Source organism: Rutilus rutilus (assembly GCF_951802725.1).
Source record: "Rutilus rutilus genome assembly, chromosome: 3".
Taxonomy (NCBI): domain Eukaryota; kingdom Metazoa; phylum Chordata; class Actinopteri; order Cypriniformes; family Leuciscidae; genus Rutilus; species Rutilus rutilus.
This window is the reverse complement of record NC_140211.1, coordinates 53924458-53943797: the sequence shown is the minus strand read 5'-3', so window position 1 is coordinate 53943797 and position 19340 is coordinate 53924458. Positions and strand designations below refer to the sequence as shown.

The 19340-nt window shown below is 38.4% G+C and overlaps 3 protein-coding genes across 4 annotated transcripts in view; 2 read left to right on the top strand and 1 right to left on the bottom strand.

The window, feature by feature from the left end:
- The window catches only part of pkd1l2b (polycystic kidney disease 1 like 2b), a gene marked incomplete at its 5' end in the record, with an annotated part of 32545 nt that extends 28141 nt beyond the window's left edge, over positions 1-4404 (top strand). Inside the window, 4 exons of the mRNA XM_084404347.1 lie at positions 112-322; positions 1886-1987; positions 2241-2372; positions 3967-4404. Of these exons, the coding sequence (XP_084260473.1) occupies positions 112-322; positions 1886-1987; positions 2241-2372; positions 3967-4074 (553 nt within the window). The 3' untranslated portion in view covers positions 4075-4404. The remainder of the gene's footprint in view (positions 1-111; positions 323-1885; positions 1988-2240; positions 2373-3966) is intronic.
- Positions 4405-4412: 8 nt separating this feature from the next.
- psmd7 (proteasome 26S subunit, non-ATPase 7) lies at positions 4413-10618 on the bottom strand. Its single transcript, XM_084404890.1, has 7 exons — positions 10391-10618; positions 9263-9354; positions 9088-9180; positions 8859-8956; positions 6490-6570; positions 6314-6405; positions 4413-5256 (listed from the first exon to the last, which is right to left on the bottom strand). Exons 1-7 carry the CDS (start codon positions 10462-10464, stop codon positions 4794-4796), a joined length of 993 nt encoding a protein of 330 aa, XP_084261016.1. The 5' UTR covers positions 10465-10618; the 3' UTR covers positions 4413-4793.
- Positions 10619-15122: 4504 nt separating this feature from the next.
- nfat5b (nuclear factor of activated T cells 5b) overlaps positions 15123-19340 on the top strand; it is a 50828-nt gene continuing 46610 nt past the window's right edge. For both annotated transcript variants that reach the window (XM_084404456.1, XM_084404457.1), the window contains exon 1: positions 15123-15471. In XM_084404456.1, coding sequence (XP_084260582.1) covers positions 15399-15471 — 73 coding nt within the window. In that variant the 5' untranslated portion in view covers positions 15123-15398. The remainder of the gene's footprint in view (positions 15472-19340) is intronic.

The window sequence follows — 19340 nt, the reverse complement described above, 5'->3', positions numbered from 1 at the left end:
TTTGATATGAGCATGAATTGAACATCCCATGACCCTACATAGGACAAGCGGTTTGGAGAATGGATGGATGGGTAAACTGAACATGTTAAAAATGCTATTCCTGTCTTTTAGGTTTCCCAGTTTCCATGACACAGCTGTCATAGATGCTACACTGGGATATCTCATGGCTTTCTTGGTTCTTCTGGCCTGTGTGAAACTCTGGCATCTGCTGAGACTCAACCCTAAACTACACCTCATCACCTCCTCCCTGCAGCGGGCATGGAACGAAATGTCCAGTTTCATTGTGGTTATCTTCATTATCCTCGTGGCCTATTCTCTCTCTGTAAGGGGCAACAACTTTTTTACTGTCAATAACGGTTTAAAGACAACATGAAACAGAAGTTGTGATAGTCTTTTCTTCCCCATTGGGCTGTATATCCGAGTGAAACGGCCTCTTGAATGAGAAAAAATTTAGGGCAGAGTTGTCAAAAGTACTGACTTCGGTACCAAGTCGTTACTGAAACGTGTTGACGTGTTCAACATATGTCTCTGATTGGCCATTGTGTTGACGCGTTCAACTCTGATTGGCCATTGTGTTGATGCGCTCAACATACAGTATATGTCTGTGATTAGCTACAATGATCAACAATGACATATTTGACGCTCTTCAACGAGTGCTTACATAGATACACACGGGAGCGTTTAAAAGCAGGTGTCTATCAGCGGATTCCTATTATATCCGCTGATAGACGGATCCGCTGATAGACGCCACTTTCAAACGCTTCCGCGTGTATCCATGTAACGGTACAGATCCACTTTTGCGACACGACTGAAGCGTTTTGTACGTTGATGGGCGTTCCTCAAGTTTACCGCTATGGGCGTGGTTTTGAGCCAGCGGCTCATGATTTGCCCAGTCTCCATGTGCTCCACTTCTATTGGATAGTCTCGTCGTGTTCAATGGATTCATTTGCATAAAGATGGGCATCGGCCAGCTTTTTTCCAAATGCTGCGCTGCCTTCCCGGGATGCTTTGCGGGCGCGTTAAAGTCGCTTGATGTCACACATAGGAATAAAGTGGAGTGTGGCGCAACAGAAGTGTCGCACGGACAAGTGGATCAGTACCGTAACGGTACTGATCCACTTTTGCGACACGACTATCGCGTGGTGTCGCGACGCCTCCCCACATTTGTACGTTGATGGGCGTTCCTTAAGTTTACCGCTATGGGTGTGGTTTTGACCGAGCGGGAAATGTTGCGTATTAGAACAGAGGACCTGCGAGAGACTTCCCCCCGTCTCCATATGCTCTAGTTCTATTGGATAGTCGCGTCGCGTTCAACGGAATTAATTTGCATAAAGATGGGCATCGGCCAGCTTTTTGACGTGCAGCATTTTTCCAAATGAAGCGCCGCCTTCCCGGAATGCTTTGCGGGCACGTCAAAGTCGCTTGACGTCACCCATAGGAATTAAGTGGAGTGCGGCACGACAGAAGTGACGCACGGACAAGTGGATCAGTACCGTAAGCACTCGATGAAGAGCGTCAAAGACAACATGTTTTTGAAGTGTTGATCATTGTAACCAATCACAGACATACGTGTTGAGCGCGTCAACATAATGGCCAATCAGAGGTGTTTAAGAATCCATTCAACAGTGCTCAAAATGCAAGAGGGAAATGCTGGTATCGTCACATTTTTTAAATTTCAGTACTTTTTGACAACTCCAGGCAGGACATGATTTTGTCCATGGGGAATTGATTGGTTTGTTTGGATGGTTTCGTTTTGCTATTGGTCGATCTCATGTGAGTGACAGGTTGTCCCGCCCTCACACCAGTAAATACATCAGACTTCCATTTTGGGTGCATTTCAGTCATTTTTTAAAAAGGTTTAATACCATTTATCTGTTTTCGATAGTGCAATCTAATATTTGGATGGAAGCTGTACTCATACAAAACGTTCCTAGATGCACTCAAGACAATCTTCAGTTTGCAGTTTGGCTTGTTCAATTATGATGAGGTATGTAAAATGATTTACAGGCCAAGACTGGGAAAGTAACACAGAAAAGCTGTTAAATTACTTTTACTAATACAGTTTTAAGACCAAAAGTTGTATCTGTTAACATTAGTTAATACACTTTGAACTAACACGAAGAACATTTTTTATTAACAAATGCTGTAAAATATATTTCTCATTGTTATTTACTGCGCATGTTACCAAATGAGACCTTATTGTGAAGTGTTACCAAAAATCTTTTGCTTTATCTCTACAGGTGATGGAATCTGATCCCGTGCTCGGCGCTCTCATCATCTCCACTTGTGTCATCTTCATTACGTTTGTGATTCTGACCCTCTTTGTCTCAGTCATCCTTGAGGCGTTCAGTGAAGAACAGCAGGATCACCAGGTGTTATACGAGTCACTTTCATATTTCAGTCTAACTAACTACTGATACAGAGTAACTACTGTTAGCTGCATTTACACTGCAGGGCCCGTATTCATAAAGAATCTTAATGCAAAGAGTAGCTCCTAGTGACGAAAATTCTTAGAAATGTGGGCGTTTACTCTTAAAATTAAAGAAAAACTCCTAGTAAAGAAAAAAGTAATTCAGAAAGCATCTTAACCCTTAAAAGAGGTCTTAAGGCCAAAATTGTTAGGAGCATGGACGAGGACTTTTAAGAGGCTTAAGAGTTTCTTTAGCAGAGGAGAAAATGGCAGAAAGACAAGAGGGAGAAGAAATGTGTTGCAGACAATGGATGACAGTGAGTTAATAAGACGCTATAGATTAGATCGTGCAGGGATCATGTTTGTGAATGATCTTATTAGAGACGTGCTAACATCTCCGATACAGCGCAGAAATTCCATAGCGCCAGAAATGAAAGTAATCACTACATTACGATATTTGGCAACTGGGAAAATTCCATGTTTGATACATTAAAACCAACATTCAAACCACCACTTAAATAGACATGCCAGCAATCAGTGTAATTGGAAAGAGTGGAACAATTTCTATCATTCTAAGCCAATCAAATACCTTATAGGAAATTAACAGCATGGTAAAAAAAAAAAAAAGAGAGATTTATATACACATATAGGCCTATAATGTGTGTGTGTGTGTGTGTGTGTGTGTGTGTGTGTGTGTGAACGGTCAAATAGGAAAAATTACGCATGTAATTTCAAAGTGAAGGCTTAAAATAGACCCTATACTTAAAATCACTTTTTTTTTCCTTCTTGGACAACCAACCAATCACAGTCTTCAAAAGATTGTGTCATACATAGCAACGGGGTTAACCCCGCCTCCTCACTAAGATGAAAGTTTTTGTCTTTTCCTTACTCAGAGTTGCTCTCAGATCGGTCCCGAATCGCTCTTAAGCTAAGACTCCTACGTAAAAGTTTTTAAGCTAAATTAAGAGTTTTCTGAGAGGATTCTTAGAATCTTTATGAATACGGGCCCTGGTCTTGATGCCCAATTCCGATTGACTTTATCTTCTTTTAAAAGTGACCCATATCTTACATCTGCTTTTACATTATATACTTGGTGGAACAACCCAAGGTAGACGTACTGACCCGGAAAAGCTTAGCTAGCTTAGCGATGGATGCAGACAAAATGAGAATACAATCTTTTGCTTTCCACATAATCTTTAAAGGTCAGCAAAACATTGAGTTGATCCTTCGTCCTCCATTGAAAAGAGTCATGTGATTGCGGTTCATTCGCCTCCATCACTTTCAAATGCACGTAACAGATTCACATCAGATTTATTTCCACATATGAATGCGACCCGAAACCGATCTGAGAATATCGCAATCCATGTGCTTTTTTCCTGCTTGTACGTTCATGGGTCATATCCGATCTGTTGGGAATTGGGTCACTTGAACCGTGTAATGTAAAGGCGGCCTAGTCAGCCACAACATTAAAACCACTGACAGGTGAAGTCAATAACATTGCACGTACCAAATATGGTTTAAGTTTTAATAACTGAAATTACTCTTCTGATCCTCAGCCTTCTGAGGAAGAGGAAATCGTCGACCTGATGTTGGTGAAGATCCTCAGTCTTTTTGGGATCAAATGTAAGAAGAAAGAAATTCATCATAGTGACAAGAATACCTAGTCCTCCTCATTGGCCTGTGCTCCTCAGAGGATTGCATGTACTGACCTTCTGCATTTTGTCTTCTTCAGTTTCTTAATCAGCACAAAGAAAATTCATTTCAGTATCTCTGCTGAATTTTAACTTAAAAATAACTCTTGCTTCAACAATAACATGGTATTTTTGGTCAAACTTGACTTTTTTCAGGAAAAGCAAAATGTACTTTATTTCTGTTCTTTTATAAACTAGTAAGGAAAAACGCATTTGAATAAACACTACAGTAGACATGTTTTATGAATGTGCTTTTGTGAACTTGTAACAGACTGTAGTGAACAAAATAAAACAGGTTAGGCCAACAGGAGCTTGTTTTACTGCTGTTTATGATAAAAAAAAAAGAAGAAATCTCATCAGTGTAAATACAATGACACAATGACATGGCTGCAGTTGGGCTTTGCTGTAACACTGGACACTTGTCTTGATATTCTGATGGTCTAATAATGGTACTAATATAAATGTAAATTGGTCAACCTTGATCAGGACCAAAACATCAAGAAAGAAAAGAACATCTGAAATGAATTTCTTTCTCTCTTTTAATCACAACAGAATATAAGTCCTTTATATCAAAAAGACAGACACAATGGCCGATTTAGCCTGGAGCTTGTTAAAAGAGGAGGCAAAGAAACGCAGACTTGCTCCTTTATTCAGCCAAGATTGTGTAAGCCCAAGTTCATGCCAGTTCGGGTTTATTTCTTTTCCTTTTTGTCATCTTTCTTGGCTGCAGCATCTCCCTTCTCCTTCTCCTTGTCTTTGTCCTTATCTTTATCCTTCTCATCCTTCTTCTCTTTCTTGCTGTCATCTTTCTCTTGGCCCTCTTTCTTTTCTGCATCACGGTTGGCGATTTTGTTATTGATGAGATTGTGGAGCGCCACTACCGAGCGGATGAGCGAGGCCAGATAGACCACAAGCATCTGGTCGTTGGTCTTGAGGTAGAAGGCCTTGACGAACTCCAGCAGGTTGACATCAGGCAGCAGATTGAACACGTCCTGCAGCTGATAAATGATCTGGTGATTGATGGGCAGTTTTCCGGTCGCAACCTTCTCCAGGTAGCTCTTGATATCCAACAGCTTGGAGTTGAGCCCTTTCAGGCCGTGCACCTGATTGGTGATGCGTTGTGACAAAGTGCCAACTGTTGTGTCCTTGATATCACTGCAAGAAAGCATCATGAGAATAAATAAACTAGGTTGCTTACTTACAGATGATTTAAAGGGCCCCATTATGCCATTTTAAAGGATCCTAATTTTAGTTTGGAGGTCTCCTACAATAGTTTACATGCATCCAAGGTCAAGAAAACACTAATTTTCTCCTAATATACATTGCAGCATCAACTTTCTTCTCATAGTGTCTGAAACAATTTGATAAAAGATTCAGTCTCTCTAAACCCCTTGTTTCCAAGAACCTACTCTGCGCTGATTGGTCAGATGGCCCAGTCTGTTGTGATTGGTCGACCGCTTACAGTGCGTGTTGGAAGCTAAACAACCATTAACATATCTAAACTTCAGCTCCGGATCTTCCTCAGCACTTGCATAAACAGCGATACTAACAGTAACAATGGCGTATCGATATACCAGCGCGAGTCCTCATCTTTGGAAGTGCAAGCAAAGTGGTAATGTCGACAACACGAAGCAAACTCTTCCAGTCTTACAAAGTTTGCAGACCTTTTACATTCACAAACAGCTATCTTACACTACATGAAAAGTAATATGTGACCCTGGATCACAAAACCAGTCACAAGTCGCACGGGTATATTTGTGGCAATAGCCAACAATACATTGTAGGGGTCAAAATTACCGATTTTTCTTTTACGCCAAAAATCATCAGGATATTAAGTAAAGATCATGTTCCATGAAGATATTTAGTAAATTTCCTACCGTAAATATATAAAACATTTATTTTTGTGAGTGAATGCGGCACAATCGCGAACATAAATGCACAACTCTAAAGGCGATTTTCTCAATGTTTCTCAGATTTTCAATAGTTGTATATCGGCCAAATATTGTCCTATCCTAACAAACCACACATCAATGGAAAGCTTATTTATTCAGCTTGCAGATGGTGTCTAAATCTCAATTAGAAAAAAAAAATTGACCCATGTGACTGGTTTTGTGGTCCAGAATCACATATCTAAAAAAGCATAATAGGGGCACTTTAATACATATAAAATGAATCAGATAATCATTAATGTACAAGTTTGTCTCCGTCTTACCGCAACAAATGCTCTACACCCACTTCCTCCGCCTCCTCTGCTCCGATCTCACTGGTCACATGTTCAAACGTCTTGGAAGTGGGAGTTCCGTCCTTCAGCAAAGAATAAATGTCAAACCATTAGCATGAAAGACACAAACATAACTTAATGTATAATAGAACTGCACAAATACTTACATCATGCACTTCCTCCACTGAGATGTAAGCTTCAGTTGGCAATCCCAGGTCTTTGGGTTTCACATCAATAATGACTAAAACCTTTAGGAAAATACAAAGGATTTTAATAGGATTAAAGGTGCTATATGTAAGAATGACAGCTAGTGGTTGAAATAGGTACTGCAGTCCTAATTCAAAATATCAAAGATCGCTGTTTCCCCCGCCCCCTCCTCCTCAGATGCTCACGTGGGTTGCCAGTTTGAGGACACGCAACAGAAATGAGCGCAATTGACAACGAAAGCCAAGGAGCCAATGAGAGTTAAAGGGATAGTTCACTTTGAAATTAATTTTTGATATGTTTTAGCTTACCTCAAGGGCATCCAAGATGTAGGTGTCTTTGTTTCCGCAGTAGTTTCAATTTTGATATTTTTAGGTCAAACCGTTCTTGTCTGTCAGTCATATAATGCAGGTCGATGGTCACTGGCTCAAAACACAAGCACAGAGTCCAAATTAAAACAATTCCCCACGTCCAAATGAAACAATTCCCCATCATAAGTACACATTGATGGCCTAAGACACGAAACGAGCGGTTTGTGTGAGAAAACAAACAGTATTTATATCGTTGTTATCTCTTGAAAACAGCACACGTCCAAATGATCTGACGGCGCGGGCGGGTATAGATATATACATAGATGTCGCCTTGGCTACGGTTTCGTTCCAATGAACTGCAGTAGCCAAGGCGACATCTAGTGTATACATCTATACCTGCCAGCGGGCGGGTATAGATATATACACTAGATGTCGCTTGGCTACGGTTTCGTTCCAATGAACTGCAGTAGCCAAGGCGACATCTATGTATATATCTATACCCGCCCGCGCCGTCAGATCATTTGGACGTGTGCTGTGTTCAAGAGATAACAACGATATAAATACTGTTCGTTTTCTCACACAAACCCTCGTTTCGTGTCTTAGGCCATCAATGTGTACTTATGATGGGGAATTGTTTAATTTGGACGATGGGGAATTGTTTTAATTTGGACTCTGTGCTTGTGTTTTGAGACAGTGACCATCGACCTGCATTATATGACTGACAGACAAGAACGGTTTGACCTAAAAATATCAAAATTGAAACTACTGCGGAAACAAAGACACCTACATCTTGGATGCCCTTGAGGTAAGCTAAAACATATCAAAAATTAATTTCAAAGTGAACTATCCCTTTAATGAGTTGATTTATCCGCGTTTTAATATGCTCTCGTTAATAGAGATTTTCAGATGGATATCGAGGTTTTTTAGGTTGTGTGGAATCTGCAATCTCTGACCCAGTTTGTTTGATGGCTGCAATACGCTGTTTCTCCAGCTAATTGGCATCCCGGTGTGTCGAAATACTATTGGGTGAACTGGCAGTGGACGAGATCACACAGACCAACACAAAAAACGTATTTTCATATAAACGAGTATGTGAATTTTGTGCATATTTCCTAAATATCTGCAAACATATGGTATTTTTATGCTTTAGTTGAGTAAAAAAACGTTACATACAGCACCTTTAAATAAAGCCGTTTCTCCGGTATGGTGGGCTAGTAACCTCATGAAACATGTCAAGAATATGTACAGGATACATTTCAACCCAAAATCAGAAGAAAAATAGGAAATTATATTTGGCGTAAATAAAATTAAGCCTATTTTTGTATTGTGGCGTTATTTCATTACATTTAAATCCTCTGCCAAACTGCATTAGGCATAATATAATATATAAAATAATAACAATAGGTAATATAAGACTTAAATTGTGACTTATACATCATAGTTATATGTGTTGAACTGCCTGTAATTCAAGCATTCAGTAAAAATTGTATGTAATGAGAATCACTATCGAGAATGACAGTGGAAATAATTTGTAAAAAAAAAAAATTCACAATGCAGACAAAGTTAATAGTACTAAAACAAAGCTTTTGTTTATATTTGTATTAATATTATTTAAATATAAAATTAACAAAAATATTATTACAGATAAAGATATTACTAAAGATCTCACGAACCGATCGCAATTTGATGACGTAAGACTAAAACTTTGCCGTCAGATGAGGCTTATGCGCCACATTCTGCTTTGTAACTTCGCGAAACACAAGTAAACCATGGTATATTAATTGCACATCTTCATTTAGAGCAGGTTGTCTGCAAAAATCCTGACCGGTGCATCCCTAGATATTACAGATACAAAGATCTAATATTTTGGATAAAACTATATTAAAATATTTATTTTAAAAATGTATATAAAATAAATATTATTTTATGTTAAATATATCTGTTTTTAATTTTAGAATGAAACATTACTCAACCCAGTACAACTAAGCTAATACACTATTAAAATAAACAGGGTTACATACCGAATTGGAGCAGTACTGTTTCATGAGCTCATTTATGGCAATATCATTCTTGTGCAGCTTTGGGCCCGTGTGGTACCACCCGACTATTCGCTCCCGTGCTAGAATTGAAAGAAACAATACCTCTATTAGACCTGGCATACGAGGTCATGTTCTGTAACAATGACATAACAGATTGTATAAAACATAACATTGGTTATTGACATGTGCATAGTTAAGCAACGGATCTTACCATTGACTTTCTTGAACATGCCGTACATATTCTCCAGATAGTCGTGGTCGAGGAACCAAACTGAATCATCCTTGTCGTCCTCATCAAAAGGCACTGGCACACAATTACTAAACATTACTTACATTATACTTCAACGGGAAAGAAATGCATTTTACACCAAGAGATGCAAACATACCAGCGAAGCTGTTGGACACATCAAGCACTTTCTTATGCCATGAACCCAGCAGAACACCAACAACTCGCTTCTGACTGCCAACTTTACCGATCCTACCAAACAAACACAAGATTTACAACAAAAATAGACAAACAGAATGGTTTTGAACGTATAAATGTAAGGCTCTTTGAATATATAGCCTAAGCTTTATAAATCTGTTCAGAAAGCTTTGTTCATTCTAGAATCTATACTAATATGTGACCCTGGATCACAAAACCAGTTGCACGGGTATATTTGTGGCAATAGCCAACAATACATTTTATGGGTCAAAATTATTGATTTTTCTTTTATGCCAAAAATCATTAGGATATTAAGTAAAGATCATGTTCCATGAAGATATTTTGTACATTTCCTACCGTAAATATATGAAACATTTATTTTTGTGAGTGGATGCAGCACAATCGCGAACATAAATGCACAACTTTAAAGGTGATTTTCTCAATGTTTCGATTTTTTTGCACCCTCATATTCCAGATTTTCAATAGTTGTATCTCGGCCAAATATTGTCCTATCCTAACAAACCATACATCAATGGAAGGCTTATTTATTCAGCTTATTTAAGTCTCAATTTGAAAAAGAATGGCCCATATGAGAAGTTTTGTGGTCCAGGGTCACATATAGATAGATGTTTGTCATACAGCAAGTTATGTATCGCAATAAATGAAGCACATACAACAGCAACAACAAAAAACCGAGCAATACTTTGGTTCAATATCGAAATTATTATAGTAGACTATTAAATTATATAGTGTGTGTATTGAATTTTCATTGTTGGATAGCTTACAGCCCTTCTTGCGAATAAAATCATCTGTAAGTTAGCTACATGTTAATAATCATAACTGACTCACAGATATCTGTGCCTCTACAAGACGACATTTTAATATAAACTTTAATGTGATTAAGTTCAGCCGATATGCGACTAATATAGCTCAATGAATAATCACTCAAAATGTTGATTCTTTTCATGGTTTTACTTAAGACTGTGACTGCATCCAGTTAGCCTTTAGCTTGTAGCGGCTACTTTCATTGACACATAATGACAGTGAGTTAACAGTTTTACCACAGCAACTCTGCAACACTCATATTTACCTGTTAAAATGGTCCACGACACTCAGTAGCACCAGGGGATGAACGACGACCCTTTCTACCGCTAAGTCCGGCATTTTCACTTAATAAATCCGAATACTTCTAAGAAAAAATATTGTTTTTCTGTTGCTCAGCACGCCAGTTTCATGGACGCTGCGCCGCTTGTTCCGCTTCTGCTTCGTGTGTGTTTCCCACAGTGGCGCTTCAGCATGACGCACACGAGCGCCCTCTGGAGTGGAGGAGGGATTACACCCTTTCATCTAAAATCAAGATGAGCATTGCAATATGACTATTAACTTAGATACAATAAATGTGCTATCACGAAAGCATCCAGTATGCTTTTATCTGTGAATGCATGGGCGTTGTAATCTGTTTTGTTCGCTTATATTATAGCGCTCATTTAGACACCAGATGGCGCTGTTTATTCTGTTTATTGTTCCGTCATGCATAGGTGCTTTTTTAATTAATTTATTTGCTTATTTAAATGACAGTCATCAAGTTAACTAATTCTAGTCAATTGATATATGTACTAACAAATCCATTGGAGTCTCTCTAAAATCAAATAAAAAGTGTCAACAATTTATTTGTAAATAGAGGGCAAATAATTTACGCTGTTCTGATATCACCTTATGAATCACCATAGAATGACCTTAATGTTTGCTCGATATGTCCGTTGTAGAGTAATAAATCACTGTGAGGTCTAAGAAGTTATAAATCTAGTGCAGATAAAATCATACAGGGCTATAAAAACTATAGGTCCATGACCCTTCTGAACATTATGTCAAATTTAATTTCATAGTAAATAGAAGTTGACCCCACAAATTTTGTGAACTTTGCGAACATATTAAAAATGGCAGGGCTGAGAGAGTGAAGTAATATTACGGCGAGGTCTGAATGTTAAATGGGTTCTGTGAGAGATCCATGACAGACAACTGACAACATATCAAATGCTAAATGTCACGTAGGAATATAAAGAGGTATTATGTAGTTATAATGACTATAATCCGCGTAGCTTTTCTGATGATTCGTCAATGATTAAACAATTGTAAATCTATCTTTGATCAGCAAATATCATTTGCTTTGCAGATTTATAAGCAATAAACTCAATTTATAATGATACAATGCTGTATTATAATTTATTTATTAATAGCTGTAAAAAAAAGTAAATGTCAACTACTGCTTACATCATCATTTCAAGGCTTTTTAAACTTTCATGAGGTCAAAGTTTGTTTCGACAAGCTTTTCTTGTTAACAATTACTGTAAGATTTCAGTCAGATTGAATTCTACTTCCTTACATTAAAATTCGATCCTGTTTGCTTCCTCAAATCAAATTCAGGCATTCTCAATTTAATTCTGAATGGTGCACCTTAAAATGCATAGTTCACCCAAAAAGTAAATGATGACAGAATATTCATTTTTGGGTGACCTATCCCTTTAACATCCATTGTGTGAGGACAATAGAGAATCTGCTGAACATGAATCATGTGTCAAGCTGCCAAACATTGTGTCAAACAGTACTCTCAGCCTGCGCTGTCCCTAGACAATAATGGCTTAATTTTTCCCAAGAACATCACTGGCAATGGCATGACCCTTCACGGACAACGATTGGGTTCTTTTGTTAAACATGTTTGTTTTTCTAAGAAACATGTTCCACTAACATTTGATGAGCAAAAATGTTGATGTTTGGGTGGGTACCACATTACTTCTAATATGCAGATATGTTGTCTATACGATATCTACTGCATTATTGACCTACTGTAGATGTTATAAGTAAAGCATACACTTTAAAAGCATAGCATAATTCAGTGTTATATTGTTTTGAGTAAAATGTACTTGAAACAGAGTATTGCAAAGTACACTTCAACTAAGTAGAAATTACTCAACGAAGTAATGGCAAAGTTAACTTATTTTCTTTGTTAATTTTTACTTAACTTAGTAAAGTATACACTCATTTCTTGAAAATAAACAAAGAATAATTTTTAAAAATGTACATTTATGAATGTAACATTTCATTTTTGCGAGGAAATAAATACATAATTATTAACTTAATATGTCAAGGGCCAGAGAGTCACCATTTTTAATGGTTTTACACCGGCCACTTTCTTAGGTGCACCTGTTCAACTGCTCATTAACGCAAATATCTAATCAGCCAATCACATGACAGCAACTCCATGTATTTAGGCATGTAGACATGATCAAGATGATCTGCTGAAGTGCTGAAGTTCAAACTGAGCATCAGAATGGAAAAGAAATTAAATTTGAAGTGACTTTGAATGTTTCATGGTTGTTGGTGCCAGACGGGCTGGTCTGAGTATTACACAGAAAATGCTGATCTACTGGGATTTTCACGCACAACCATCTCTAGGGTTTACAGAGAACGGTCAGAAAAAGAGAGAATATCCAGTGAGCGGCAGTTCTGAGGGTGTAAATGCCTTGTTGATGCCAGAGGTCAGAGGAGAATGACCAGAATGGTTCCCGCTGATAAAAAGACAAGAGTAACTCAAATAAACACTCGTTACAACCGAGATCTGCAGAAGAGCATCTCTGAACGTTCAACACATCAAACCTTGAAGCAGAAGAGCATCTCTGAACGCTCTACGCGTCAAACCTTGAAGCAGAAGAGCATCTCTCTGAACGCTCAACACATCAAACCTTGAAGCAGAAGAGCATCTCTGAACGCTCAACATATCAAACCTTGAAGCAGAAGAGCATCTCTCTGAACGCTCAACACGTCAAACCTTGAAGCAGAAGAGCATCTCTCTGAACGCTCAACACGTCAAACCTTGAAGCAGAAGAGCATCTCTCTGAACGCTCAACACGTCAAACCTTGAAGCAGAAGAGCATCTCTCTGAACGCTCAACACGTCAAACCTTGAAGCAGAAGAGCATCTCTCTGAACGCTCAACACGTCAAACCTTGAAGCAGAAGAGCATCTCTGAACGCTTAACACGTCAAACCTTGAAGCAGAAGAGCATCTCTGAACGCTCAACACGTCAAACCTTGAAGCAGAAGAGCATCTCTGAACGTTCAACAAGTCAAACCTTGTAACAGAAGAGCATCTCTGAACGCTCAACACATCAAACCTTGAAGCAGAAGAGCATCTCTGAACGTTCAACACGTCAAACCTTGAAGCAGAAGAGCATCTCTGAACGTTCAACACGTCAAACCTTGAAGCAGAAGAGCATCTCTGAACGCTCAACACGTCAAACCTTGAAGCAGAAGAGCTACAGCAGCAGAAGACACACCGGTGAAACTCCTGTGAAATAAGAACAGCAAACTGAGGCTACAATTCACACAGGATCACCAAAACTGGACAACAGAAGATTGGAAATACGTTGCCTGGTCTGATGAGCCTGGATTTCAGAATTTGGCATAAACAACATGATCCATCCTGCCTTGTATCAACGGTTCAGGCTGCTGGTGCTGTAATGGTGTGGAGGAGATTTTCTTGGCACACTTTGGGTTTCTTAGTACCAATAGAGCATCTTTTCAACACCTCAGCCTACATCAGTATTGTTGCAGACCAAGTCAATCCTTTTATGACCATATAACCATCTTCTGATGGCTAATTCCAGCAGGATAACATCACAAAGCTCAAATCATCTCAAACTAGTTTCTTGAACATGACAGTGAGTTCATTATACTAAAACGGCCTCCAAACTCACCAGATCTCAATCCAATAGAGCACGTTTGGGATGTGTTGGAATGAAAGATTCACATCATGGATGTGCAGCCGACAAATCTGCAGAAACTGTGTGATGATATCATGTCAATATGGACCAGAATCTCTGAGGAATGTTTCCAGCATCATATTAACACAAAGAATTAGGCAGTTCTGAAGGCAAAAGGTGGTACACCTAATAAGCAAGGTACACCTAATAAAGTGGCCCGGTGAGTGTTCCTTAAGGGGTCATCGGATGCAAAAAATGTTTTGCATATAAATGTCTTTGCAGTGTGTGGACACAATCACCGTACAATGAAAAAAATCCATTCACTCCTTTTTTTAAATCCTCAAAAAGCCTAAACACTGGTTCGGTTCTGATTAATTCGGTTCGGGAGTATAGATAACTCACCAGAACCGTAATGTAAGGATTGGTTGGTGAGGAAAATGGGCATCCGATGACCCCTTTAAATAAGAAAAGTAAATCCAAAACACTTTGTAATTCCAATTCCAAAATTGTGGGTAATTGTTTCTTGAAAGTAATGGCAATTGGGTGAAACACCGTCATTAAACTTTGTGGCCCGTTTTAACCATAGACTGTTTTAACAGACAAGACTTAGACTAAGCCAGGATTAGGCCTTAGTTAAATTTGGACATTTAAGTAGCTTCTATAAAGACAAAACAAGACAAATTTGGACATTTAAGTAGCTTCTTGAGACAAAACAATGGCAGTGACATAAGATATGTCAGTGCAAGTTGCTTTCATTTAAAACAGCTCAAACATGTCTTAGTCTGGGACTAGCTTAAACCTTGTCTGTGAAACCATGCATGTACGTTTATAGTTTAGTTAGGCCTAACAATTATGAATAATTTAAAAAGTAACATTAACAACTTTGTTGGGCAGAAGAATTTAGTCGAAGAAGCCAGAATTCTTTCCATTCTATGTCACTGAATGTATTATTCCAAAAACGTAGACGCAGGTTGGTAATAAAATCTTTGTTCTATTCATTATTGATCTAATTAACCTGTGTTTGGACGTGTTGCTCTTGAAGTGATGACGCGTGGAGTGGGCGGGGCCGCAGAGGAACACAGACAACTGTTTCAAGAGTCGTGCTGGCTGAGTGTTTATACACACACACACGCACATACACACACTCACACTACGAAGAGGGCTGGCCGACACAAACACTTTTTTAAATGATATTTAGAAGTGTCACTGCCTGCTTTTTCTACACCTGGCTTTTGTTTGTTTCCGTCTTTCGTTTCGGCCAAACTAAACGATGGCAGTTTGTTAGAAGCTGCGGTTGAAGAGCAAGTCTGTCATTTTCTCGGCGGCTCGGAGGATCTGCGATGCCCTCTGATTTCACAACGCTCTTCAGCGCGGATATCGACCTCGATTCGCCCAAGTCCCTCTACTCCAAAGGTAACTCACTTTCTGCTCACTTTCAGCACACTACTCATACTGTAACATACATTTACTGTGTGCACGCGCAGCCAGGCTGTGTTCCCAAGCCTAGTGCGTTGCCTACCTAAACAGCGTCACAGGCACGTTCAAGTTCACTAGGTCTAGTATGATGCCCAAAAGTGCTGTCTAGGTGGTAACACTTCATTTTGCAGTGTCTTTGTTATACATGTTACATGTGGTTGCTGTAGTAATAACTATAAACTATGCATAATTACATGCAACTAACCCTAAACCAAACCCCATGGTAAGTACATGTAGTCAATTGTTATTACACAGTACTTGAATGCATAATGACACTGTAACACAGACACCTTAAAATAAAGAGTAACAGTGCTCACTAGGATTTGTTGTGTGTTCGTTCACTCAGTCTGTAATGCCACACTAGACTGTCAAGCAGTTTGTTGTTAGTTTACATAGTCCATGTGACAAGTGGTTTAAATGGTGACCAAATAAATGAGATTGTGTGAGATGATACACACATTGCATGTTTGTGTGTGTGTGTGTGTGTGTGTTTGAGGGGGCGGGGTGTGCAGTTGTAACTTACATCAGCATATCACTATATATTTGGTTTATAAATAGGCCTATCTCTGATGGTCTGAATGAATGAGAAGACTTTCAGACATGGTTAATGGGCCTGCGACGGAGTTTGACATCTATTTAACACATTCTGCATGAACCCATCTGGTGAAAGTATAATTGTGCAGAATATATAACCCTCCCAACTCCTCTGTTCTCTTAGAAAAACGCGAACAGCTTTAAATCTCAAATGTTTCGTGCGTGATGCCTCTGTGTCTCCTTTGGTTATAGGAAAATGAACTCTTCTAATGGAAACCTCAGACATCAGAGACTGTCTGTTGTTTTAGACAGTGACTGAAAGCTGACAGTGAGAGAGTGAATATGACAGATCTAAAGGTGTGTGTATGAGAGAAGCCAATGCTAATGTGTGAACCTGTGTTATTTTAGTATTATTTTTATCGTGTTTAATCATATTTTAATTGCCTTTTTTTTGTTTTTGTAATGTGCTTTTGTCATTTTATTAGTTCTCTTTTATAGCCTATTTCTGGTTTTATTCCAGATTTAGTAATGTTAGTAGTTCAGCTTATTTATTTCAGTTAGATGCCAAAGTTACATTTTTTCATCTAATAACTATATTTTATTTGAGCTTTGTTTTAATCAGCAAAAATATTTTTAATAGTGCTGTCAAATCACACACAAATGTGTGACACACACACACACACACGTATATAATATACATATATTATAGCCTACACACATTATATAAACAAAAGAAAATTGTGTTAGATGCAATTAATCACGAGTAATCGATTTGACAGCACTTTTTAATAGTTTTACATGACAATAACAACACTATTTCAAGCAGCGCTTATTATAAACTGGGAGTCAGTCAAACTGTGGTGGCCTCAAACATTGTTCTCATACTTGTAGAGTTATTATGGGCAGCTTTCTCATGAAACACCCCTCTCGCTGAGGTCCTCTATTGGTGCATGTTTCATTTCCTGTGCATTAGTTGTTTTTATCAGCCTTAATCAATATAAATAAATGATGTTTTTATCAGAGAGGCTGCAGTCTTAGATTTTAATTTGCCCAGTGATTTGATGTGGATTCTCATCTTATTACAGGTGACGAGTGTTATTGCCTTGGTGTGTGTTGTAGTATCCTGAATCAGGGCTTTAGTCACACATGTTACGTAAGACTCAGCCTAATCTCATTTGCAATTCTTGGTAATAGTCTGCTGGCCGCCACGGCTGTTGTTATTATTGTTGCTTCATATTCAAGACATCCAGACCAAAGTTTTAGTGATTGTTTGGCTGTTCTCGTCCATTTGTTTTTCAGCTTGACGTTGACTTCTGTAGTCTAAGTAATTTATACAGTAAATATATGGTTATTCTGCAGGAAATCCATCTTTCCTTAACTTCAATAAAAGTTAAGAAGCTCAAGTTCAGCTAAATTTTTCATATGCCAGTCAAATATATTTAGTACAATGAAAATGTCGTGCACTCACTCTTAAAAACAAATGTAAATAAAGGCTTTTGCAGCAATGTCATAGAAAGAACAGAAACATTATCCTATAGTGTGAAAAACACCTTTTGTGAAATGGAAAGGTGGCATGGATGTTAAAGGTTCTTCATGGATTCATTGATGCCAATTCATTTATTTTTATTTTTAAAGTGCCTCTATTATGCTATTTTAAAGGTTCCTAACAGGTTTACATCCAAGGCAAAAGAAAAACACTTGAATGTTCTCATAATATACATTGCAGCATCAACTCTTTTCTCACAGTGTCTGAAACGGTTTGATAAAAGATTCAGTCTCTCTAAGCCCCTCCTTTCTGAGAGCCTACTCTGCTCTGATTGGTCAGATGGCCCAGTCTGTTGTGATTGGTCGACCGCTTACAGCTCGTGTCATATCTGAATTTCAGGCTTCTTCAGAACTATATACAACAGTGATACAAATGGCATCGGTTTCATCGTATCCATTCGAGCGCGAGTCCTCATACTTTTAAGGTAGATCTAAGATGTTGTTCACCGGCACCCAATGAAGACCATAGGCTTGGGATTATGCAAATTTGTTACATTGTTGCGTAGGTTTGTAACAGGAAGTGAGACTGGAATTGCTGACGACTCACTTCAGCGGTTCAGACTCCATTCTTTCTTCAAGGAGACAATAACTTTATTTGTCGTGATATTTTACGTTCACAAACAGCTATATTACACACTGCATGAAAGATGATATTATTTAAAAAAAAGCATAATAGGGGAACTCTAAGAGGGAGTATGCACTGCATATGCCTTTTTGACTCAGTAATAATGATTGTCCTTACTTTGCAATCATCATAAGAAATACAGTATGTGAATACAACACTCCATTTATGTAACACCTGCCGCGTCTCCTTAAACCTTCTTCAGGTTAAGGACCTTTTGGTGGTTGAGACCCCTGGCCTAGATTAATAAATAAATGACCTCCATACCCACTTCCTCTGGCCAGATATCAGAGGTGAACACAAGGTTACGCTGTGACGGGGGTTAAAAAACTCAACCTTATCAGGTTAACAAGATAAGACCAGTCGTGAGACATTTTCCTTTTCGCTTTTGAATGAGATGTTGACTACGAAGAATAATAGTCATGTGAGGTTTTGGAGGATGGCCTTCAGATGTTTTAGGCTAAAACTGATATGTAAAAGAGAAACTATATATATTAATATATATATATATGCAAAAAAAAAAAAAAATTGTTGTGTTTTTGTAATTTTTATTATAGTTTTTAAAGGTGCATTGCGCAAGTCTCTGAGTTTTTGCAGAACTATGCCCCCTTCTGGCGACACGCGAAACTGCAACCAGAGTTGTGCACGCGGTTACGTGGAGTTTGCGTTGGGGTTTGGGATGAACTAGAAGCCGGTCTCTTTGAATCCATCTTCTACTTTTGCAAAAGTCGCTTGAGTTGTCTTCGCTGATGCGGATAATGGCGGCGAATACACAAACCTGCCAGACATAGCCAGGTGAGCGTGAACGCGCATGACGTCACGCCCAGTCGATTCCGACCCGAATCCCTCTTATTTATTTTACTGTACAGGATTATAGAGGCAATCGCAGTGATCATAGAAGGGCTCATTCAGCCCATCAGGCAATTGTTTAAGCATGTATGGGTTAGAAAAATGGGTATTTTTAACATGAAAAGTTGCTTAATGCACCTTTAAGTAAGTTTTAGTTAAATTTGAGTTATTTTAGTACTTTATTCTATAATTAGTTTTTTTTTCTTCAAATGATAAAAAATGTGTTTTAGTCTTATATTAGTTAAGGATAATAATC

Excerpts from the sequence above, each read along its gene's own strand:
- psmd7 (XM_084404890.1), bottom strand. The coding sequence starts at position 10,464 with ATGCCGGACTTAGCGGTAGAAAGGGTCGTCGTTCATCCCCTGGTGCTA. Across the intron at positions 6,406-6,489 it reads CAGTGGAGGAAGTGCATGAT|GACGGAACTCCCACTTCCAA; the intron begins GTAAGTATTTGT and ends TCTTTGCTGAAG. Across the intron at positions 5,257-6,313 it reads GGTGTAGAGCATTTGTTGCG|TGATATCAAGGACACAACAG; the intron begins GTAAGACGGAGA and ends GCTTTCTTGCAG.